At 45.7% G+C, this 24,081-nt stretch overlaps 1 protein-coding gene across 1 annotated transcript; it reads right to left on the bottom strand.

Annotated features, from left to right (window-relative positions):
- Positions 1-2,987: 2,987 nt before the first annotated feature.
- On the bottom strand, positions 2,988-20,141 carry CYP24A1 (cytochrome P450 family 24 subfamily A member 1). Its single transcript, XM_072735546.1, has 12 exons — positions 19,481-20,141; positions 19,109-19,299; positions 17,818-17,911; positions 15,857-15,953; positions 13,504-13,595; positions 12,762-12,873; positions 11,177-11,322; positions 7,658-7,824; positions 6,456-6,534; positions 5,780-5,977; positions 5,566-5,685; positions 2,988-4,456 (listed from the first exon to the last, which is right to left on the bottom strand). Exons 1-11 carry the CDS (start codon positions 19,736-19,738, stop codon positions 5,575-5,577), a joined length of 1,545 nt encoding a protein of 514 aa, XP_072591647.1. The 5' UTR covers positions 19,739-20,141; the 3' UTR covers positions 2,988-4,456; positions 5,566-5,574.
- Positions 20,142-24,081: the final 3,940 nt, after the last annotated feature.

Raw genomic sequence — 24,081 nt, 5'->3', positions numbered from 1 at the left:
GAGAGGAACCTATCAGAAAAGGCTTCCACCTGCCAAATCTGGGACAAATTGAACATCAAAATAATGATAGTGAAAAATTATAATTTATTTTAAAAATTCACAAGCTCATGCTTATATACATAAACACATTCAGAAGAAACATTCTTCATTCCTGACAGAATGTCATTCCTGACAGAATGTCAATTAATACAAATAGAAAGATCAATGGAATTAGAATAATCAGTATTTGGTAGCCACGTGTTGACCAAATGGAATGGATCGAATGTAATCCATGAGTTTGTAGTTTCCAGTATTTAGCACAGAAGCTCCCATGGTTAGACTATTGGTCTGATGGAATAAGTGGTATTTGTTTTATTGCCCTGGTAATTCTTCATTAGTCTCATGAAAACCCTGATCAGAAATAAAAACCATAGTACTAATTCCTTTCACTCCCCATGTCCTAAGTTCTGTTCCATAAGAAGGTAAAAGTGACTGAATTTCTAGATATTGTGTCCCATCTTTTCCCATCTGGATCTGGAACATTTCACTTGACAAGCTTTGTAAGGAATGCTTATAAGTGAAGCTGTTTCATTTTTGCCTCTTTGATCCAGAAATATGACGTTGGACACTGCTCCTGCTCTGTGCCAAGCACTGAGCTAGGCACACGTCAGATTTTCTAACCCTTACAAGAAGACTTCTGCATGAGGCATGATAGCCTCCATTGAATAGCTAAGGCTCCGGGAGGTTATAAGTACATGACCCAAGTCACACAGCTAGGAGATGGCTCCTCTAGGATGGAAACCCAAGTGAAGTTAATAACGCAAAGTCCATGTTTTTCCTAGTATACCAAAGTGGAGTTTACAGGACCTGGAACTCAGAGGCGTTTCATTAGAGGGGAGGCACACTGGTGCTTTAGGTTCTCAGATCAAGTAAGCAATGCAAAGAATTGCCTAGAGTTACCTTCACATCCCTAAAACCATCCACAAGCTACATCATAAAGACAAAATGTCGTGTCTTATCCCTCCACACTGCTAGCATTCTCTCAAGCGCTGGAAAGCATTTCAGCTCTCTTGGATGAAAACACCATGAGTGTTTTGCTCATTTTGTCTGTGGTCCATGTCACATGAAAAATGCACACCCATGGGGATCCCTGGGTGGTGCAGCGGTTTACCGCCTGCCTTTGGCCCAGGGCGCGATCCTGGAGACCCGGGATCGAATCCCACATCAGGCTCCCGGTGCATGGAGCCTGCTTCTCCCTCTGCCTGTGTCTCTGCCTCTCTCTCTCTCTCTCTGTGTGACTATCATAAAAAAAAAAAATAAAAAAAAATGCACACCCTTAACTCCTAGGACCACATGGAGGGTAGCAAGAAGTTCACACTTTGCGATGTGCATGAGAAATGAGACAAGAGTGGGTCTCTGGCTCCACGTATCCCCTCGTGGAATGAGGCTGCTGGAACCCTCATGTCACCGACTCCAGTCAGCCCTCCACTCTGAGCCTGAGTGGTTGAGCTTGCATGGGTTAAATGGACACAACTCCACCCCACCACCTCTGTGTAAGTAGTTACTCCGTAAATAATTTTCTGCTCTTCAGAGGAGCAGGGCCAGTCTGTGGAATCTTTGTCTCAGACATCGAGGAAGTTTCTTGATCTCTCAATTCTCTCCTTCTTTCCTCCCTGTCTTTGTCTTCTGCTTTGTCTTCCCTCCCACTCTCAAAAAAATTATCTGGACACCACAATGTAGTAGACTGCCTTCTCCACGTGTCATCATGAGCTGGTTTCTTATAAGTATACATTTGACTTTTGTTCAAGTTGAAGACTTGAGTTGGCCTCCAGGTAGACAGAAAAGGGACTGGAGAAGATGTAGTTTAAGGGCCACCGGCACTGAACGGTATGTGTTATCAGTGACCATCATGGTGGATCTGAGTTACATTCACCCTGTGACAAGCACCATACTTTACAGTAACCAACCAGGCCTGAAAGGAGAGGTTTTATGACTTGGCATGACTCCTACCAATAGGATGAATCTGGACTTCTATAAGCCACTCTGTGTAGGCATCATGAAGAGCTAGAGATACCTGAAGAGGACACCTGCAAGGTGCAGCCTGAAGAATGATGTCATGAGGAGATCACACCAACCATGCTGTAAGCTACATGCCTAGGGCTCCCCAGGGGATCAGACTGAGGCTGGAGTGCCCCCCCGCATCGCACCTCCTTTGGCTCCTCTTTCTACCCTGTGGCCCTCAGTCCCTCATGGTCTCATCTGGAATCACTTCCTGAATGAACCTCGATGCCAAGGCCAGCCTTAGGGCATCTCAGTCATCCTGCAGGAGGCTTGAGCTGGGCTCTGACTGGTGCATGGGAGAAGAACAGGTAAAGAAGGAATGTGCCAGGAGGGAAGATGGTAGGAGGAGGGACCACAGGTGCACAGCCTTGTGGGCCAATAATGTTGAAGGAATCAAAGAAACTGGCAGGCAGAAGCCAGTGTGGTGGGGTCCGGAGGCATCGGGTGTGGATGATGTGGGCTGAGGCCTGTGGTTCAGTGGGGCCATATTTTCCAGGACGTTGACGTCTGGCTTCAGAAATTGGATCTTTACATAAAAGCAACGGGACACCACGGAAGCAGGGACGGGACACCACAGAAGCAGGGATGAGACAATCGGGTTTGGATTTTGAGAAGGCCAAAATGGCCAGGGTGCAAAGAACAGATTTCGAGATCAGCTGGGAGTTTCTGTGCTCATCTGGAGGGAGGTGGTGGTTCAGCTGGTACTAAATGGGCTTGAAAAATATTTAAACAAAAAAAATAATAAAAAAATAAAAAAAAATTTAAACAGCAAGAAAATGGAAAGTTATTTTGCCACTCGAATTATCATCTTCCTGTAAAACGTAGGAAGTCCAGCTTTTTGTAAGAGCAGATTTGGGCTTGTAAAATGGCCACATGAAAAATTTTCTAGTGAGACGAAGTTGCAAATTTTAAATTTTGATGTAACAAATGCAATGAAGAGGCAACAGTTCTCGAATATTTCAAAACTTTTATTTTCAGAGAATTCTAAGACAATAGATGAGATCTGACAACGCATGTGGCTTTGTAATTCTAAAATTAATTTCACAGAAGGGAGAAACCATGCACCTGTTTTAGTGATATGTACATATTCATTCAAATAGAATGATATAAATGTATACTTCTGAAATACTCTAAAGATATAACCTAAAAAGGGAAATCTTTATCAAATATACAGAAATATATAGTATATTTTTAGGAAAAGTAGTAGTAAACATATGTAAAAATAAACTGTGTGTAAACAAATTTTTTTCCAAAGTTTTAAGTACTGTACAAAACTCTATGCATTTTCTATCATGACTCTGTATTTTCTCAAAGAGTTCAAATCACATAATATGGTTTATACAGTTAATCTATAGTGCCCACTTTCCTACTGTTTTATCCTACAAAGGGGGAAATTAAAGCACGGGAAATCACTGAATATTTTTAAACTGTAACTGGACTTTAGGACATTGTCCTAAATCATAGATTCTAAATCAGATATAAATCAGATCCTAAATAAGAAATATATATATACATATATATATTTCAAGATGATTTAAGCAACTTGTCATTACATTACACCCACATGCACACATACAAAATTTAAAAGCTACTGATCTACTTCTTAATGCCATAGAGGAAATCCATTAGCTAAATAAAGAATTTCAGGATCTTTTGACATAAAAAATGCCACAGTGAATCATTAAGGCATTCTTAGATAAGAAGTTCTGACTTCATCAAAGCGCTTCTTAAAATAGAGTTATTCTCGAGTTTCCCAATAATGCTATAGTTTCAAAACAGGAAAAATGCAGTTTCACAGAGACCTCATAATTTTAACATTTAGCTTCACTTTCGTTATAAACAAGTATTTTCCCAAATATTAGGTTAAACAGAGTTACAATAAATGGACTGTCACTATGACCCCAAGCCACAGACAATTTAGCTGCCATACCATAGGTCTTTCATTGTGAGATGTAAACTTACTTTTGAGAAGTAAAGAACCAAGCAGTGAATAAGGTAGGGCAGGGAACAGGTACATTTAGTGACTTTTACTGGACTGATGAATGCCCAGCTTCCCTGCCATGTCATGGAAGATGCAAGAGAAAACAGGATTGTGAGTAATTCTATGTAGCCAAGATGGCGCTAACATTGGTTCAAGTAAGCCAGCAGTATACCCTGTAGAGCACCTTGTATTCCAACACTCAATCTGCTTTCCCGAGTAAGATATAATCTTATTAAGTACCATCATCTACACAGATAGTGCCTTCTAGAACAATTGTACTGAAGAAAGAGTATAAACACCTGGATCTAACTGTTCTTCATGTGCTGTTTCATGTTCTGGTCTTTGAAGTTTGCTTTCCAGTAACGTAGAAGCAATGAGCACATTCTTATTGGAGGGTAAAAATTGTTGCTCTTGGTCATGGTAAAAAAAAAAATCCTGGAAAATAAAGCAAATCACAATTATATATTAAAGAAATATAATTGAACAGTACTTAACACGGGCTAGTAAACATATACACTTACATTCCAAAGGTCAGTGAGCCAAAGCCCTGTGGTCAAATAAGGCCTACCACCTGTATTTATTAATAAAGTTTTATTGGTACAGTCGTGGTAGGCAGAATAATGGCCCTAAGAAAACATCTAGGCTCTAATTTCCAGAGCTTGTGAATGCATGGTAAAAAGAACTTTGCAAATGTATTTAAGTTTATGGACCTTGAGATGGGAAGATTATTCTGAATGGCAGAAGGAGGAAAGATCCGAAGCCCAGAGAGGGACTCAGGTCGTTCTGGCTAGCTTTGAAGATGGAGGAAGAGGTCATGAACCAAGGAATGTAGGTGGATTCTAGAAGCTGGGACTAGCTCTCAGCTGCCAGCAGGAAAATTAGGGACCTCAGTCCTACAACCATAAGAAACTAAATTCTGCCAACAACCCAAATTAGCAAGAGAATAGACTCTCCCCTAGGACCTCCAGAAAGGAATATAGCCCTGCTAACACCTTGACTTAAGCCTGGTAAGAGCTAGGTCAGATTCCTGACCTAAAAAAACTGTCAAGATAATAAATTTATTATGTGATAAAAGTTTTAGCAACAGGTAAGTAATGTCTTTTAGTAATTTGTTATCGCAATAGAAAACAAACATCACCAGTTTGTTAAATCGTGTAAGGCTGCTTTCAAGTTACAAGGAAGAGTCAAGTGGATGTGGGACAGATCTCATGGCCAGCAAAGCCTAAAATATTTGCCAACTGGCCCTTTACAGAAAAAGTTTGTCCACCCTTGATAATCACACACATAGTGTCTTGTGTGTGATTATCCGAGCACTTAATTGATGCCAGGATCCAGCTAAGTATTTAGTATCATATCAATTTTCTAGAGAGATAAGATTTTGGTCCCCATTTTACAAATGAAAAAACAAAATGGAGGTAGAAAGGTTAAGAAAATGCTCAAGGTCACCCAGCCAATCAGTGGTGAGCAGGGATTCAAACCAGAGTCTGGCTGACTTCTGAGCTCAGACCCCCCCTTTGGTCGTCCACTGCACCCCAGATGCTCACCTGAGGTTCTTACCGCTGGCGGAAAGCAATGGGGAGCTCCCGGCTGGGCACCAGGATGCCCAGGTGCAGCATCTCCACAGGCTCGTGGTCCGTGGCCACGATGTCATATTTGCGGATGATCTGGAACACACATGCACAAAAGAGACAGAATTACCCCCTCTTTTCCTGCCTTGTGGAATGCCACAGAGCACAACTGCAGAAATCAGAGTTTTACCCAGCAGAGAGCCAAGCGGAGCTGGAGCTCGGCTAGTCGGCGACCAATGCACATTCTTTTCCCGATGCCAAATGGAAGATGTGCAAAAGGATTAATCTTTTTCTTCTCCTGAAGCCATCGTTCGGGCCTAAACTGACTTGAATCTTTAAAATTTTCTTCATTGGATCCCAACACCTGGGTATTTAGCATCAATACTGTCTAAAAACACACAGAAACACAAAAGCACTTAAAATAACTAGAAGAAAGCATTTGAACAGCAAGATTCACACAAGGGATCACCTTACAAATGTAAAAGCATAATATGATGATTGCCAGCCTGTGTTTAGTACTAGAAATATACCAGATAATATATAGGGAAAGAACTTTAAGATTTTGCATCACATTCTGACACAACCCTATGTGAGAGGTTCCGTTATTATCACCATTTTACAGATGAGAAAGCTCAACCTCACCAAAGTTATGCAACTCACTCAAGGCTATGCTTGAACTTAGGTCTCTTTTTCCCCAAACCATTAATCCAAACACCATACAATGCAACATGTCAGCTATATATTAAAATACACATATTTCCAAAGTGACGCTTTCTGAGGAAAAGTGTTCATGGACACCTGATGAATATTTGGAAAGTGTATCTTTCAAAGCTCTATAAGGTACAGGTTGCATAAATCCTACTTACTCCTTTGGGCAAAGCATATTCACCCAGAACCGTTTCCTTGTCAAGAGTCCGAGTTGTAAATGGCACACTTGGGGTAAGCCTAGAAAATACAAAATTAAAGACATACAGGTGAGCACAGACCAATTTCTAGATCAAATATCAATGGGAATGCAGATACTGGTTAAATAAGTAATTCCTGCATAAATTCATACTCAAAAAATCGCAACTCTCATAAAGAAGTTCTGTCTCTCTTTTTTTTTAAAGAAAGTTTTATTTTATTTTATTTTATTTTATTTTATTTTATTTTATTTTATTTTATTTTATTTTATTTTATTTTAGGAGGAAGGGGCAAAGAGAAAGAATCTTAAGTGGGCTCCATGCCTGATCTCACAACCCTGAGATTATGATCTGAGCTGAAATCAAGGGTCGGACACCTAACCAACTGACCTCCCAGGTGTCCCAAGAATCTCTGTCTTTTCCTCCTGATATTTATACCTCCTGTTTTTATTCCTTATTGTGTTTGTTACCCTCCCCACGCCCCCACCCCACCCAGGAACTGCTGAGTGGCTGTCAATAGGAATTTTTTCCTGTTCCTGGACTTCAAATGCGTGTGTTTCCCATGTCACTCTGAAGCTTGACTTTTGTTCTAGGTTTCTCCTATCTGCTCTTCCTGAAGTGAAAGCTCTTTCTTTCCGAATGCTGAAATGTTGTGAGTTTGGTTTTCCAAAAAGGGTGTAAAAAGAATTTTCAAGGACATTTTATACCAGAGGCTCAAAAACAAAGATGTCTCTTTGTCTTATCAAATAATAATAATAATAATAATATGGTTTTCTTGGTGAACTTCTCATATTCTTCAATTATGCCCCTAATCTTTTTTTTATGCCCCTAATCTTAGAGTTTATAGTGTTCATTAAACTATTATTATTACTATTATTATTACTAATTGAAAGGGGAGGACACTGACTTTCCAGAGATTTAGTAGAATTTGCCCAAACACTTTAGGGAATGAATAAAATATGAAAAGAATATGAAAAAAAAAGAGAGAGAGAGAGAGAAGAAAAAAGAAATAGAACATGGCCCTAAGGCTCTTTTTTTTTTTTTTTTTTTGCAATTTGATAAATGTTTCTAAGTCAACTGTAGGTGCCATCTGTGGGCCTGGAGACCCCTCATTGTGTATTTACGCTTCCCAGCATATTCATGTTGGCTTAGGCAAGTGTTCTCACCTCATAGATTCTTTGAGACAGGCTTTTAAATATGGCATATTCCTCAAATCCTCTGCCCGGGGCATCTGATTCTCAGGCAATACCCTCTGAATTTCCTTCAGAAGCTTTTGTTGCACGTGGGGATTACGGGATAAATTGTAGAGAATCCACATTAGGCTGTTCGCTGTCTGAAAGGCAAGTGGACATGAACTTGAGTTTCTGCAAATAAACTGTCATGAGCGGAACAAAAGCTGATGCCTCCCACCTTGCTCTGCAAATGTATTAGTGAGACTTTTTCATGTGTCCTTATTTGCTGTGCATTACACAAATACAATATACGAAAAGTCAGATTTATTTTAGAAAATAATGCCAATTAAGAATAGCTTAATCCACGTAGACTCTTTTAAATAATCAGCTGCATTAGGACACTTACAATTTGACATACAAAAATTGTTTGAACACAAATGAACCATGTAGAGCAGGTGAAGGAAAAGCAAGCTGTTTGGGATGGTATCTGTGTCAACTTCCAGGTTGTGATAAGCTGTTGTTGTTGTTGTTGTTTTTTTTTTTGATAAGGTTTTATTGCTGCAAGATGTTACCACCGAGAGAAACCGAGGGAAGGATCCTTGGACCCTTCTCTATTTTTCCTTAGACCTGCATGTGAATCTATAATTATCTCAAAATAAAAAAGCATCTAATTAAAAATTATTCAATGTAGAAAATGGATAGAATACTTGGGTGGGAAAGAGGGATGGAGATCCCAGTAGCGTTGCTAATGAGATTTTTTGTCTTTTTAATTTTATAGTGCAAATGCACAAGAACCTGCATTTCTGGATTTAGAAGAGAGGGTTTTTTTTGGGGGGGACACCCCCTAAAAAGTTACAACAAAAATGAAAATGCATTACCTATCAAACCCTGGGTTTCAGCCACAGGCAAAGAACGCTTGCGGGAGGGTGCCAACACCAAAATAAGAAATTCTAACTGTGAGTTGAATATTTCAAGGAACCAGCCACAGTTTCTGACAAAGGCTCATGGTCTTTAAGTGGCATGCTTTACTTCCTTTCCAAAGGCAACAAGAAGAGAAAAAAATATTGGCTGAAACAGACAGCCTAGCTTTTAGCTTCATCATATTCACCACTGGTAGTCATATGTATTTGTTTTTAGGCCTTTTTTTTTTTTTAAGCTAATGTAAGCCAAATATTCCTGTAAAAATGGTCATTGCAGACACGAAGACGCTTTTGCTAAGTGCCATGTGCCACTCACATAAGCGAGCAAAGTGCAAGATGATTCGGGGCCAATGGCATTTACTATTTTGGGAAGAAGGTGCCTCCAAGGCAGGCTTCTTCATGTCAGAGGACTGGCAGCTTCAGCTGCAAATAAACTGTGGCATTACAAGAGTCCAATTTACAAAACAGGAAGAGGGCGTAGCCACCAAATTAGATACACTTTCAAACTTTTCTGATTTTCCAAAAGTGACTTCCAGAACTGCCAGGACCAAAAAAGAAACATTTAACCATATCAGCGGGTCCCTTACCGCAAGTACCAAATAGAGTTTCCAAAAGGCAGATGACTGGCGCTTTGGCCAGAGCCTTGTAAGACAGCCTGGGCCTTTTAGGGTAACGGCAGGAGTGAGAGTGGCCTGGGAAACCTCACAGGCCCTAACTAACCCGGCCTGACCTCCGTGGAGGAGCTCCCTCTCGTAGCTGGCCTCCCTGCATCCACATTTCCTCTTCTAGCTCCATCTTCCACCCCACCTGCCAGAGGCCTCTTCTCAAATCATCAATCTGATCAGGCTACTCTCTTGCTTATGATACCCCAAGGGCCTTCCATCACAGGTGTCATAAAATCCAAATGGCTTACTAAGGCTTCTGGTTCATAGGGCCCCTTGCCTTCTCCAATGTCAACCTGACCACATTTACTAGGTCTCCAGCTCCCACCCTCTTTCTGCTCCAAGGTCCTTCCTTGCACATGCTGTTCCCTTACCTGGAGAGCTCTTCCCCCAGACTTCCCCTGGCTGGCTGGCTCGCTCTCACCGATTCAGCGGGCTCTAGGATCACTTCCTCAGAGAGGGACCCCGACCCCCACCCAACCCCACCTCCTTCTCTCCCATCTCTCTGATGGTTTCCTCCATGTCTCCTACCACTATCTGAAATGATCACATGTATTTGTGTGTTTACGGGTCTCTGGTTGGTCTTCCCTCCCAGCAGTTAAGTTCCATGAAGGCTGAGACGTTGTTCTCTGGTTCATGGTGGTCCCTCAAGCATCTGGAACAGTGCCTGGCACACAGTAGGCCCTCAGTAGTTCCTGAATCCTTTCATTTATTCATCAAGTATTCGCTGAGCAGCTACTTTGTGCCAAGTACTATTCTACATCCTAGGAACCCAACAGGGGACAAACCCAATCATCACCCTTATGGAGCTCTCATTCCAGCTGAAAACAAAAGATAATGGATGAAGCTTTATTTTTATCACTTTAAGGAGCCTCTTAGGTTAAGTGATGCAGTTTGACAGTGAGCAAAATGAATTCTTCAACAGCCTTCTGGAGCACGAGGAGAAATTATAACCCTGCTGTTTCCCCAGGATGGAGAAAACTCTACTTTTTCTTTGGAAGAGAAACACTAAAGTAGGGGAAACATGGAAATGAAACGAACTGGGACACATTCTTGTTAGAGATTATAGGTGTATGCAATGGTGAGCCATGAGGAATATTGATATGCATCCCTGCAGGGGTAGGGCCAAGAATGCATCGAAGACAATTAAACCTGAACACCTGTCAGAATTTGGGTTTGGAGTCTGGCTGGTTGGTGTACCTACCATGAATATTAAGCACAATGGGGAGAGAATTTTGGCACTTATTTTTTTTTTAAGATTTTATTTATTTATTCATGAGAGACACACAGAGAGAGGCAGAGACATAGGTAGAGTGAGAAGCAGGCTCCCCATAGGGAGCCCGATGTGGGACTCGATCCCAGGACTCCAGGATCACGACCTGAGCCAAAGGCAGATGCTCAACCGCTGAGCCACCCAGGTGCCCCAAGAATTTTGGTATTTAAAAGTGGTTGTTTCATGCAAGTTGAAGTCAAGTTTTCCCTAACTCACTATGTTTATGCTTTTAATCAGAAAAAAATAATTGGACTGTCAGAGAGCGTTCCAATATTATTAGAGTAACAACCACAGTCAGGCACTTTGGGGTAACATGCACAACCTCTTAGAACTTACTCTATTTTTTAAAATCTAGATTATCTATCCTTCTGTGGTGTGGGATTTACCGCCTCTGAACTCCCCTAGCAGCTTGTGTATCTGGCATGGCATTTGATTCCCTCCCTCCAGAGCACATGAATTCACCTCCTATCATACCTTTAAAGACCGAGGCTAGGACCTGAGTCTTTTGCAGCATCTCGTACGAGACTTTTTAGTTTTGCTGAACCAGTGTTCAGATCATCCTTGTGGAATGAATGAGTTGAATGACTATTTACAACTCATCACGAAAAAGATTTCCCAGCCTGTTCGTTCAGTGAACTAACCTCAGGCCCAACCTTACCGTTTCTACGGCAGCCAGCTGGAGCTCCGTGACAGCCGCATATAATTCTTTCTTGGAAAGCTGATTGTGGTGATAAATATCACAGAGGAAGTCCGTGCTGGGCTGCTCAGAATATTTCTCTAAGCGGTTGTCGATACAAGATTTGACTATTGGAGAAGAGAAGAGAGGAAGGAAGTCAGGGGAAGATTAGGAGGAGAAAGAATGCAAGAGAGCCCCTGGTAAAAATCCTCCCTGTGACACTAAAGGGCCTTGTTGGGGACACTGACAATTTGTTCAATGAGCTAACGTTGCCTTGTTGTTAAGTCACTAAGGACTGATCAGCACCCACAAGAGCAGGACTCCTCAAATTTAACATGCCAAAGAATCACCCAGGCATCTTGCTAAAATGCAGATTCTGATTCGGGGGTCTAGGGCAGGCCTGGGAACCTGCATTTCCAACAGGCTCCTGCTGCGGTGGCTGCTGCTGCTGCTCTGCACATCACATTTTGAGTAGTAAGAGCTTAGAGTTTGGAAGAGATCATCATGAGACAGAGATGGAATTTGGGTCCACTCTCAGAATCAGAATTGGCACCCAGATCCAGTCATCTTGCTGACTTGTTCACTAATACAGGCAGTGTGGGACTTGGCTCCCGAAGCTGGGCCATCGAGGAGAAGAGAGCCTCCCCCAATGTTTTCAAGCATAAACACACATGCACACACACACTCAGGTGCCGTGCTGTGCCTGCTGACAATAATAGCAGAAATTTCCAATGCTTGTAAAGAGCATCCTAGGCATGTATCCCTTCATTTCAACCCACTATGCAAGCCACCGCGAGAATAATAATAATGGTGAGGATGACAGTAATAATGATGAGCGTAAGCAGTACAGCAGTTAGAGCTTAGCTCTGGGAGCCCTTCTGTCTGGCTTCCAACCCCGGCTTCACCATCACCTAGCATGTAATCCCGACAAATTAATTCTTCGTGCTTTAGTGCAGTCACTCAGGGCTAATAGAAGGACCTATTTTACATTTTATGTGTATGTATAAAATATATGACATGGTGTGACATGCTATGGATCCTCCTCTTAGTACATATTGGTAAGTATAGATACTCACAGAACAATACTCATAGCACCAATATTCCCCTAATATTGTAGCAGAAATAGTTCTGATCCATTGGGTATTGAGATAAGCCAGGTTTTTACATTATCTAGATTAGACCTATAAGCAGTGGCATTGAGGGAAGTATTATTATTGTTGTTGTTAGCCCATTTTAGGGACAAGACTACTGAGGTTGAAAGAGATATAGCACCTCTGGTCAACCTGCTACACCAATGGCAGAGCTGGAGTTTGAGTCTCTCCATCTCTGACTCCAAAGCTCTTGCTTTTAACCACTTCCAGCTCCCAAAGATGACACAAAGCTGTCTTTTCCTTAGAATCTGTCTATGCCAGGGTGATTTCTAAACTCGTGTTTACGAAGCCTGAAACGATCAGGAGGAGCAACTCTATCAAAGGATCAAGGTCGTCAGGCCAAGAAGATCATTCCAGCCTCTGACAGCAGCTCCAGAGATAGGGCTGCTGGGGGTCGTGGTGTGTGGCCAGGTTACCTGATTTGAAAATAGTGTCCCAGGCCAGCGTGTGGGCCTGCCACACCTTGGTATTGAGGCTCTTGTGCAGCTCGACCGGGGTTACCATCATCCTCCCGAACGTGCTCATCATCTGTGGGGAACACAATGACTTTTCATTCTGGTATCTACCTCTCTCAAAGACAACTGTCACCCTCAAGAGGAGCATTCTCCACGCTTCCACAAAAGCCTCCAATCCTGGAAGCAGAACCCTCCCCAGTCCCAATGGCACAATCAAAATGGTCTTTGGGATGACCTTCCACTGGCTGTGTTTAATAAAAAAAGTTTGATCTTATGACCTAAATATTTTTTTAAATGTAGAAAAAAGGAAAACCATCACTTTCATATCGACTTCAATTTCCATTCATTTCCCAACTTCAGCCATTTCTACACCAGTTTCACAGCATCTATGACATCCACATGTGATCTAAACGATTCAAAAATATTACCCTGGAAAAATTTCAGACTCTTTTTCAAATAGTATTTTAATTGACTGACCTTTAATTGAAATACCTACTTGAAGTTGCCTAAACAATGAGGTGGCTGCTCCTGGTTTATGAACATACATGCACATACGTACGTGCAAACACGTGACACCTGGAGCCGAACCCTTAACTAGTGCAATAAAATGGGTGGGAAGGGCTGTGCCACTCCTGGGGAAACAGGAGTTTGGTTGTTAAGTTCTATAAATCAGGAAAATCGCTCTCCTCAAGGGGATGCTTACTGTTTTGATGGCCATGATGAAGTTCAGAGCTTCATCCCCCGCATTCTTCCGAAGGAGTCCAAATCTCTTCTCATAGAGCACAAGGCAGATGCCTGTCATTTAAAATAATCAACAGTTAACATCACAGCAGCACTGGAGTCTACGAGTAGCTGGCCATTAAAGGCTCGATTCTTTCTTTAGCAAACTCAAGGTCTTTTTTTTTTAGGAAGAGAGGGAAGGCAAAAAGGCTGAGAGCAAGGGGGGCATGATACTCTCCTCACTTTCTAGAAGTTGTCTCCATGTCCAATGCCCCATCCCCTGCAGAACCTCCTGGCCAGAAAAGCCACAGTGAAAATATTGCCAGTTTATACACGAATGAATATCTCCTGCCAATGCCTGGCTTTTGTCACAGTTTATCATTGATGTCATGTGTAGTAGATATTGTTAATGGCCTACCCAATACTCATTCTCCCCAAATTCTTCTCTAAGAGGACCCCGATTTGAGAGTGTCAACGTATCCGTTCTCAGGCAATAAATCTGGATTGCTCTAAGACTCTGGTGACAATCCTGTTCCCTGATTCCCCAGGCTTTCTGTAGCAGCCCCCACCTGACATGGCCCCAGTCTGGCCAGTGAGGGTATTTAAGGGGAATACTCTTTTGCTTTCTTGATAAAAGGGGCAAGTGCAGCTGACTGAGCTCTTCCCTCTTTCCTTCCGGCTCTTGCCTAGAATGCAGAGGTGAGACCAGGAGGGGCTGTAACCATTTCACAACAAGCCAACAAGCTAAGGATGGATGAGCAAAGGATAGAGCCCCCAGTGACACTGCTGAGCGCCAGCTGTGGACCGCCCGCCTCCAGACTTCTCATAATGCTGGACAATAATCTTTAAACCATCATAGTCAGATCTTCTTTGACTTGCAAAGACATGCATTTGATACGCCTTCATCTGGGTATTTCCAGTGGACAATTTCCAAAGCATACACCTCCTTTCTCCTCCGTAATCACTCCTTCGCTTTATGCTTCTCTCCTTTCCCTTAACACCTTCTGTGGGTTTCTCCTTCGCGTGGCGCTTTCGAATGTGCTAAGATAGGCAAAGGGTCGCTATCTTTAAAGTGAGGCTGAGCTGACGGGGGGACAGATCACAGTAAAAGCTTCCAGCCTGTGGTGCCCTCTCCAGTCCCTCACATCAGCAGCCAGAGTGATCCTTCCAGCAAATCCACCCAAGCCACCCTTCTGGGAGTACCTCCCAGGTACTCCCAAGCTCAGAACCGAATTCCCATCCCTGGTCTACAGGTGTTGGTCACTGCCTTCCTCACATCCTCTGCCCTCACCACGCCCCTCCCTTGTAGGACATGCTCCAGTCTTTTTTTTTTTTTTTTTTTTTTTTTTTTTTTTTTTATGCTCCAGTCTTTTTAAACACCTTTCTGTTCCTTCAATAGAATCTTCTCTGCTCCGTCATTGGCCTTCCCCCAGCGACCTCCTACTCCTCTGCTGGGCCTCAGCAGGTATTCGCCACCCCCATGAAGCACCACTTGACCAAGCTCAGCTGAGGTAGCTCCCTCAGAGTCTCCCACAGCCTCGAACCTCCTCAGTCAGTAGGTTTCAGCCTACCTATTCTTTTGAAACTGCTTCCCTGCCTGCATCCCCACCGAGCAGCATTCCGGTCCAGGTGGAGCTCTGCTTTTTGTTCCTGGAGTGCTCCACAAAGAAAGGGATCATCCCCCTGTCTTCTGTCTGGAACCCTCCGTGGCTCCCCATCTATCTCAAACTAAAAGCTCAAGATCTGGCCAGAACCTTACAGCCCCTGGCTTGGTCTTCCTCAGCCCCTCTTTCCCTTTCCCTACCATCCACCCACATCAGCATCCTTGAAGCTACAGAGACATCGCTCATGCTTCCACCTCAGGGGTATTTGCCCTTCCAGTCTCCAAGGTCTGGAACATTCTCCCCACAGATGCCCTGTGGCTTGTTGCTTTAGACCTCACCTCAACTGTCTCCTTCTCAAAGCAGACTTGCCTCATCTAGGCGCTTGGGTTCTTTCTTGAATCCCTGACCCCTGGGCCATGTATCTCTTAAAGTGTGTTTACTTGTTGACTGTCAACCCCAGTAGACTCTAAGCTCCGTGGGAACATGGGCATCGCCTGTTTTATCCACTGCTGTGTCCCTAATATCGAGCACGGTGCTAGGCACATAGTCGGTGTTCAATAAACGTCTGTTGAATGACTACATAAGCAACCCATAGTGCAAAGCATGAGTGCCCAAAAGCTTGAAAAGACTGCCTGAATGGCCCTTGTTTGTCAGCGACAGTATAGGATTTTAGAAGAGTTATCGACAGAGCCACTTGCGAATCAAACGAACAAGACTGTGAGGACAACTTACTTTCAAATGACCATTTGTTCAGTTCACTGTATAAGTCTTCAATGCGGCCTCGCTCATCACAGAGCTCATCTATTCTCCCCATAAAATCAGCCAAGACCTTAAAAGAGAGAAACCACAACAGACACATCGCAGTCATTGAAGGAAAACAAAAGTTTAAAAGCTCAGTAAGCTAACTTCAGGTTTTGTTACCCTGTGTATTCACTGCCCGTGATGTTATTCATTCTGAAGCAACAGTAATTATATATTCCCCCCGGGGGCTCACCTTCTGCCCTAACAACCTCGGCCCAGGGTTATTTTCTCAGCTTTTCCCCGAAACCACCCTAAAGCTTAGGTTTCAGCTTTTGATCTAAATTTAAGAAAAGGAAAACATCTCTTCTAATCAGAATAGGGAATAAACCATGAAGGAGGAATGAGCCAAGTGTCCCTGCTGGCACATGCCAAGCACTATGAGGTTTGCTGCTTTCATAACGGGCCAGTGAGCATCTCCTTACTGGTTGGTATTGTGTTAAGCACTTGGAACTTGGCAGCAGAAAAATCTGCAAATTTAGGACACGGCTCCTTCACTAAATAGCTCTGTGCCCTGGGACAAGTTACAGAAGGGCTCTAGATGCCAGCTGCCCAAATCAGGGTTTTAGATGACTAACGCCTCACTTTTAACAAGGCTTGTATAGTACCAAGCACTGCACGTCGGGTGTTATCTTAGCCGATCCTCACAACAACCCGGTGAGGTAGAAAGTACTGTCATTACTCCCATTTCCTGTGTAACAGAGGAGAGAAGGGCTTCGAGCAGGGCTAAGGAGCTCACCCTCTGACACCTAACTGGAAAGTGACCATTCTGGGACCTGCAACAAGGCATGTATGACCACAAACCCATCCGCGTAACCAATGGGCATTCTGAGCTTGTCCACATAGTGCGTTAAGAAGGACTTTGAATTTGTTACCATAAAAAAAAAAATCCAGAAATTTCACATAAACTTATGGAATTTTCACTACTTATCAATAATCATAATAATTATGACATAATCTCAAGACACCGAGTCTGCATTCCCACATGGCAGTTGTTTTTTGGAGCTGGGGCAGCTGTCCCTTCCAGAAAGGGCATGCACTGTTCTGTTTGCTAAAATCCCTGCTAGGCCTTCCTTACACATTTATATTAATTTTCTGGCCTCTGAAACCTTCTGGGTTTGCAATCTTGCACCTATATGATCCTCTCTGGTCCAGGTTCAGTTCAAAACACCCAAAGTGACTGGGAGTAAAGAGAATACTGTATGCTTAAATCCCTCCCTCTTTGGCCCTGTGTTGACTAAAGGATAATGTCTAAATGCCTTATCATGGTACAAAAATCTTGGGAAGGCCTGTCTTCTGTCCAGCATTGTTTCAGAGAAAGCCTCCCCTCGGCTGCACTGAATGTACTATTCTCTGAACGCACTACCCTATGTCATGCCTCCCTATCTGCCGCAGGCTATTCTCTCTGCCTGAATGCCTTTCTCCACCTTCTCTGGCTTGAAGACTCCTATTCATCCTGCAAAACCCAGCTCAAATGCCATGACCTAGGAATTTTTGTGTGCGTGTGTGACCTAGGAATTTTATGAGCATTATCTCACTTATTCCTGCCAGCAAATTTGTGGCGTGCCCAGTTCATAGATTGATAAAGTGAAGCTTAGGGAAATTAAAGGCATAGTCAGGTCACAGAACTAGGGGGTGGAGGCTGAGGTTCCAATCCAAGACTGTGAAATACCAAAGTCTCTGCTTATAATCATTCCTTCATTGGGATCTTGTTTACAAGAAAGTGAAGGAAGGAGGAATAAGGGCTTGGGGGAGGAGGATGTGGAGAGGAGTAGGGAGAAAAGGAAGACTCCCGAACCATCCAGGTTGCCTGTACTCTGTAGCCATGACATGAAGCTTCATAAACATCCCTCCCTCTCCAGGAGACCCAGAAAAGCTGTTCCCAGCCTGCGAACCTCATTGATTTTGTTGTCCAGCTTCATAATTTCTACTGGTTTCATTAGTTTTTTCTGAAAAGCACTCCGGACCCTCTGCCAGTCTTCTCCTTCCCTGGGAGCAAAGCAGAATTAATTATACTCAGAGCAAATCGACAGGAAAAGAAGGGAGAGGCACAGACATCTCCAGCTCTGCAAATGTGTGAACTATAGAATCAAGTGGACGCTGAGAATCGTGCCAAGAACTACCCAGAGAATGTCAGCGTTGGAATATTTGGGGCTGGTTTGACAACAGAGTGAAAAAGTCACCTCTCCTTCCAGCCAAAGATTACACTAGGAGGGTGACGTCCAGGCAGGTAACCTGGGTTCAGGGCTTTTGAGGTGCCCTTGCTGGGGCTGACCTGGGAGGCCAGATGCCTCCACTGTCAGCAGTAAGAGTGGGCCCCCAACATCCCCTTCATCAGCAACTCAGATCTGTTTGAGAAAAATTTTGTCTCCTCTAATAATCCACTGACTTGGGCTGAAAGTCACATTCACAGAACACCTCAATCCGAGAATTCTATCATTGCCTCCAAATAATACACAGTCAGAGGTTCACTGGAGCTGTAAAAGCCTGTTCCAGTCATCCACCGTCTTCCCTCACCCCATCGCACACACAGCCTATGAGGCATCATGCATCGCTGTGGCTTCTGATTCCAGTAATTACATCCTGAAAAATACCACTATTTGGCATTACGATTTGGGAGTACAAAAAGAAAGGGTGCTAACAATTAAAAAGCAGAGAAATGTCACCACATTGTGGCTTTTATCTATCTAAAAAAAAAAAAAATATCTGACCCTGACCCACCTTTCTGACCAGACCTGGGTCATAACCCTCCACCCCCCTCCGGAAAGGAAGGTAGCTCTCAGAAGCAGAAGTTACTTTCTGGCGTCTGCGCTCACAAGAAGGGATTGGAGATGATGGGAAGGGATAATTCGGTATGGAATACGTTGGCCCCGCACGCTGACTTGCGAACCTCGACCCGCCCAAGAGTCTGAAACCACAATCTGTACAAAGCTTTGGGTCTTTCTCTGGCGGAAAGGCAGGGCGCTGCCCAGGGGCCAGAGGGAAGGCAGGTGTTGGGTGCACAGCACAGGTGTTGGGTTTTTCTCAACTCCCTCTGGTCTAGGCAAGAGCCCGAGGCTGCTCCGGGAAGAGGCTTTCGTGTCCCCCCGTGCGTACTGTGGGTACGGCCGCTGGAAACCCTCTCCGAGCCCCCCCGCCCTGCACTGCCCTCCCCCCCCCGCCCCCCGGCCTGCCTCCTGGACTCACAGGATCAGCAGCCCGTAGCCCTCCTCGCGATAGTCGCGATAGGCCTTCCAGGGCTTGATCTCCAGCCGCTGCGGGTGCGCGCTCTCCGTGCGGTACAGCGCTTCCAGCAGGCACGGCGAGCCCAGGTGCACCGAGTCGAAGGAACCCAGCTTCATGCGGAAGATCTTGCCGTACTTCTTGTGGTACTCGGCCTGCGGCGGGCAGACCAGGTGGGCGCGCGGCCCTCGCAGCCCCGGGCGCACCCGCCGCCCCCGCCCCCCGCTCCCCGGGGCCGCACCTGCCGTCGCGCAGGAGCGCCCGGTGCGCCCGGGGCCGCGCGCCTCGCCCAGCGCAGGGGGCGGAGAGGGAATGGGGGCCCGACGAGGCATTTACCAGCGTGTCGTGCTGTTTCTTGAGGCCCCCCTTCCAGAGAATCTCCAGCAGGCTGCCCAGCAGCGGCCAGTTGGTGGGGCCCGGCAGGGCGGCCGCGTTCTGCGCCTCGCCCGGCTCCATGGGCGGGCACAGGGGCACCTCCCGCGGCCGGGGGGATGCGCACGCCGCCGACGCCACCGGTCTGGGGGGCTGCCCCAGGTGGCCCAGCTGCTGGAGGAGGGCGACGAGCGAGCGGCTCTTGGCGATGGGGCAGCTCATGGCAGCGGGGGGACACCGGGCTCGTGGGAGGGCGCGGGGACCGGGAAACGCGATTCTGCTCCAGTGGCGCCGGCGGGATGTGGGGGCTTGACGATTCTGGGAGGTGGGGGCGGGGGCCGGGGGCGAAGAGGGACAGCAGGTGTGATGGAGCGGGCGGCAGGGGAACCGGGGGAAGAAAGGACCTCGGCAAGGATGCTCGGCGCTGCCCCGCACGGCAGCCTCGGGGCGCGGTGCCGGCCGAGCGCGGGCCTCTGGGGCTTGGGTGTCTCTTGGAAGAGGAAGCGAAGGGATACGGGTCCGCCTGTGGGTCCGCGCGGCTGCCGTCCAGGTCTGGAGCCGCCAAGTGGAGGTGTCGAGGAGGGGCGACAGATGCTGCGAGGCGCTGCGGTCTCCACCTATCCGTCTCCATGCTCCATGCCCAGGGACCATGTATTTATGCGGACGGGGCAGGCCCCGGGTGGCCAATGAGCACCCTGGGTCGGGCGGAGCGGGCCCCGGCTGGCCGGGCGGGAGGGACGCGGGACCCGGGCGGGGGGGCGGGGGGAGCAGGGCTGGGGGTGGAAATAGGATGGAGTCAGCGAGGTGAGCGAGGGCGCCCGGCCTTCGGGTGGCGGGTGCGCTGCTCCCCGGCCGGGAGTTCACCGGGGGTGCGCCCTGCGCGCTCCCCGCCCTGGCCCGGCGGGCAGGAGCCGGCAGTGGCGGCCGCGGCTGCAGCCCGGCGCTTGCACAATCGCGCTGCCGGGCGGGCGAGGTCTCCGAGGGCGGCCCTGGGAAGGCAGCCGGCGGCCGCGGGGGCCCGGGGGCCCGGGGTCCGCGCGCCTCCCGGGAGCCGGCGCCTGCCAGCCCGGACGGAGGTCCTTTTGGAGCCGGGTTGGCTCTCTGCGCCTCCCCAGGTGGGGGGCTGGAGACGTAGCGAAATGCATCCCAGGAGGGCGGTTCACCTGGGGCTCTGAACTTGGGCCAGGCGAGCCGGTTGGCGTCGTGGCCTCGTCCCTGGCTGCTCCATGTAACGAGTTACAGCGGGCGAGGCGCCAACCGCCGAGCCTCGTCCGTAGTCAGCGCTCCGCAGGGGCCGTAGGCCTGTGGGTAGTTAGGGAACGCGCGGGGAGCGCGTGGCTTGCCCTTGAGGCTGCGCTCCCTCGCCCACGTCCACAGGCCCCTTTCCTTTTTGCACACCCGGGGCCCCGTGCAAAGATGCGCACGTGCAGCCTCGGGTGCCCGCCAGCCCCCCCCCCCCCCCCCCCCCCCAGAGTGCATCCCAGGCCAGCGCTGGGGCCCATGCACGCAGGCAACCTCTAGAGCCGTCGTGGCTGGCAAGAGTAGAACTTGTCCTGCCAACTCAGGAGGAGAAGTTGGAGATTTTTGTTGATAGTTTTAAAGTAATTCGTGGGGGATCCCTGGGTGGCTGGGCGGTTCAGCGCCTGCCTTCGCCCCAGGGCGTGATCCTGGGGTTGCAGGATCGAGTCCCTGCAGGGAGCCTGCTTCTCTCTCTGCCTGTGTCTCTGCGCACCCCGGTCTCTCTATGTCTATCATGAATAAATACATAAAATCTTTTTAAAAATAAAGTAATTCGCGTTCTGTCATTCTGACCCAGCACTGGAACGACAGCCGGCTGCGTGTTTTCTCCCACCCTCACCCCTCCCCACCCCCACCCTCCAGTCACGTGACCGGCTTTTTTTTTTCCATCCTAGAGTTAGCAACTCCTCCTTGGTGAGTTTATTGTAAACCTCTATAGTTTGTTTCTTCAGATCCTTTAGCAGTCAAAATTGAGCTCGCACTCATTTCAGATTTGTCCTGAAATGCTCATGATTGCTAATGTTAATAAAAATAACTATATTATTACAATGTTTCTTATATTAATATAATGTATTATATCTACTGTTACAATGTATTGGTGTAATGCATTGTAGCTACTTAGATATCTATTTATATATACATTCAGTAGTCCATATTATATATATCATATATTAGGGATTATATATGATATGTAATGTATACTTCTTACAGAGTATACAAATGAGAGCTTTCTAGACTTATGATAAACCAGGCAGGTAAGCTAGACATTTTATGAAAGTTTTCCCATTGAGTTTAGCCCAATGACAAAAATAAATGAGTCACTAAGACTGAAGCTTAGGGAGTTCAATTTCACACGTGGCTCATTTGGGATTCAGACCCCAGATTTTCTGACTCTAGCCCTTATTGTATACATCCACTTATATTATGTATTTTACATCGCCTTTTGTTAAACCAAGAACATCTCAGAATATTGGAAATGTTCCCTAAGTGGGAATTTCACCAAAAGGAGGGTAATGGGATCGATTTGTGTGGGGCTGTGTGATACGAGGTTGCTTTATATGCTGATAGTGATTTAAAAAAAAAAAAGCCCCACATAGAAGATGCATTTATTTTATTTTTTAAAAATATTGTATTTATTTATTCACAAGAGACAGAGAGAGAGAGAGAGAGAGGCAGAGACACAGGCAGAGGGAGAAACAGGCTCCCTGCAGGGAGCCCTATGTGGGACCCGATCCCGGGACTCCAGGATCACGCCCTGGGCGGAAGGCAGGTGCTCAACCCCTGAGCCACCTAGGCTGCCCAGAAGATACATTTAGTAGAACACTGTGTACCTTGCTTCTGGCACATGCTTGGCACATAGTGAATGATCAATAAATAACTCTTCTGTTAAGTCAGATGTTGAGTTATCCTCTCTCCTTGTGTTTTCTTTCTCTTTCTGCAGGTGCACTCAAGAAAAAAGGGAAACAACCTCATAATTTCTAGATTTTCACAAGAGTTCAGCCCTCTGTTTCCTTATAAACTCCAAGCAGAGACTTGGAAGCGTAGGCAGTCATTAGTGTCATAACGGCCAACAAGAACATTCTTATTTCAGGGAAATTGGTTTCTCATGTCCAGTGGAGAAAGTCACCAGCAATTTTTATCCTGGATTGCAGAGGGAAGAAGATTGGTTCTTGGAAGCATGGTTGACATCAACACATATCCATCCTTGACAAGGTGCAGCTAAATTCAAAATGACTACTTTGAGCATAGTCCCAGAAACTCTTCCTAACTGGGCCTCATCCCAAGCTCATTACTTAGCCTCTATGAGTCATCCTGCCCGAGATCCTTCTGGGAATTACTAATGAGGGATGTTGAAGCATCTCATAAATGCCCACCATCATTACCGAGACAGGCCCAGGTCCTCTGTTTGGTTCTGGGAAATCATACCAAGTCCTGAATGGATAATTATACTCCAGCCCTCACACCAAGCTACCACAGATGACAAAGCATGGTTATATGTGTGTGTGTGCATGTGTGTGAGCACGTGTGATGAGGGTAGAGTGGAAGAGTCCTTGGAAGAACAGTAGCTGATTTCACTACTGAAAAACACAAAATTCTTTCAAATATATTAAATGGTAATAATATAGTCTTGTGCTTCAAAGCTTTGACTAAACTGGGTATAGGGTCTAGGTCTGCTTTCTGATTGTGATCCAGAGGACTTACCCTCTGCATCTGTAGCATGGATGGTGTTAGAACCAACCTCACAAAGTGGGTAAAGCCCAAAATTCATGGGAACAGCAATAATGATAATAGTAATAATAGTAATAGCCGATCTCATGGGGTTTGCTGTGAGAACAATGTATATATAGTTCTTAGCACAGGAAAGCACTCAGTAAGGATTACCTCATGGCATTACTATATTGCATGCCTTGGTTTTTGAGAACTACATACAAAAGAGGCAATTTATAATGTCTCAGTTATTACACCTTGTGTTCAACTTAATATTGCAATTTTGATTTGGGAAACTGTATAATTGAATAAAGCCAAAGGAATATTAGCAAAGAAATGCTGTTAAGTTCGAATCCCGGCTCCGTCACTTAGCAGGCAGATAAACCAGGGATGATTTACTTATCACTGTAAGCTTCGAGGACCTCATCTCCAAGTGGATAATGGTAGCACCTACCGAGTGGTGTTTTTCTGAGGATGACAAAGCATTGGTAGTTCCTGGCATATACTAAAGCTCTAAAATGTTTAGCATTAAAGTTATTAAGTACAGGAATTAGGCTCTCAAAAAATTAAGGTCATTATCTCTGTTACATTTGTCTCAGAGTTCTCTCCCCGAGTAGACAAAAACCTCCTTGAAATTACAGATGTTGTCTCTCTTGGTTTTGTCTCTCCTGGAGCTTAGGACACCAGTGGTGTTTACCTTGGCCAGCACCCAGTAAGCAAATAATAGACCATTGATTATTGATTATTTCCTCATTCCTCAGTGAAAAGAGAAAGAAAAAGAAAAGTATCAATGCATTCTCCGTGTGCTGAGGGAGAAGTTGTTGGTAAATCCTGGAGGG

This window comes from Vulpes vulpes, chromosome 14 (assembly GCF_048418805.1).
Source record: "Vulpes vulpes isolate BD-2025 chromosome 14, VulVul3, whole genome shotgun sequence".
NCBI classification, from domain to species: domain Eukaryota; kingdom Metazoa; phylum Chordata; class Mammalia; order Carnivora; family Canidae; genus Vulpes; species Vulpes vulpes.
This window is presented reverse-complemented; position numbering and strand designations above follow the sequence as displayed.

What these genes read in the sequence shown, in the direction of transcription:
- CYP24A1 (XM_072735546.1), bottom strand. Translation starts at nt 19,738, where the DNA reads ATGAGCTGCCCCATCGCCAAGAGCCGCTCGCTCGTCGCCCTCCTCCAG. An exon ending in AGCTGGCTGCCGTAGAAACG is followed by an intron (nt 7,825 to 11,176) that starts GTAAGGTTGGGC and finishes CTTGCCTTTCAG; the next exon opens with ACAGCGAACAGCCTAATGTG. An exon ending in AATATGCTTTGCCCAAAGGA is followed by an intron (nt 5,978 to 6,455) that starts GTAAGTAGGATT and finishes GTGTGTTTTTAG; the next exon opens with ACAGTATTGATGCTAAATAC.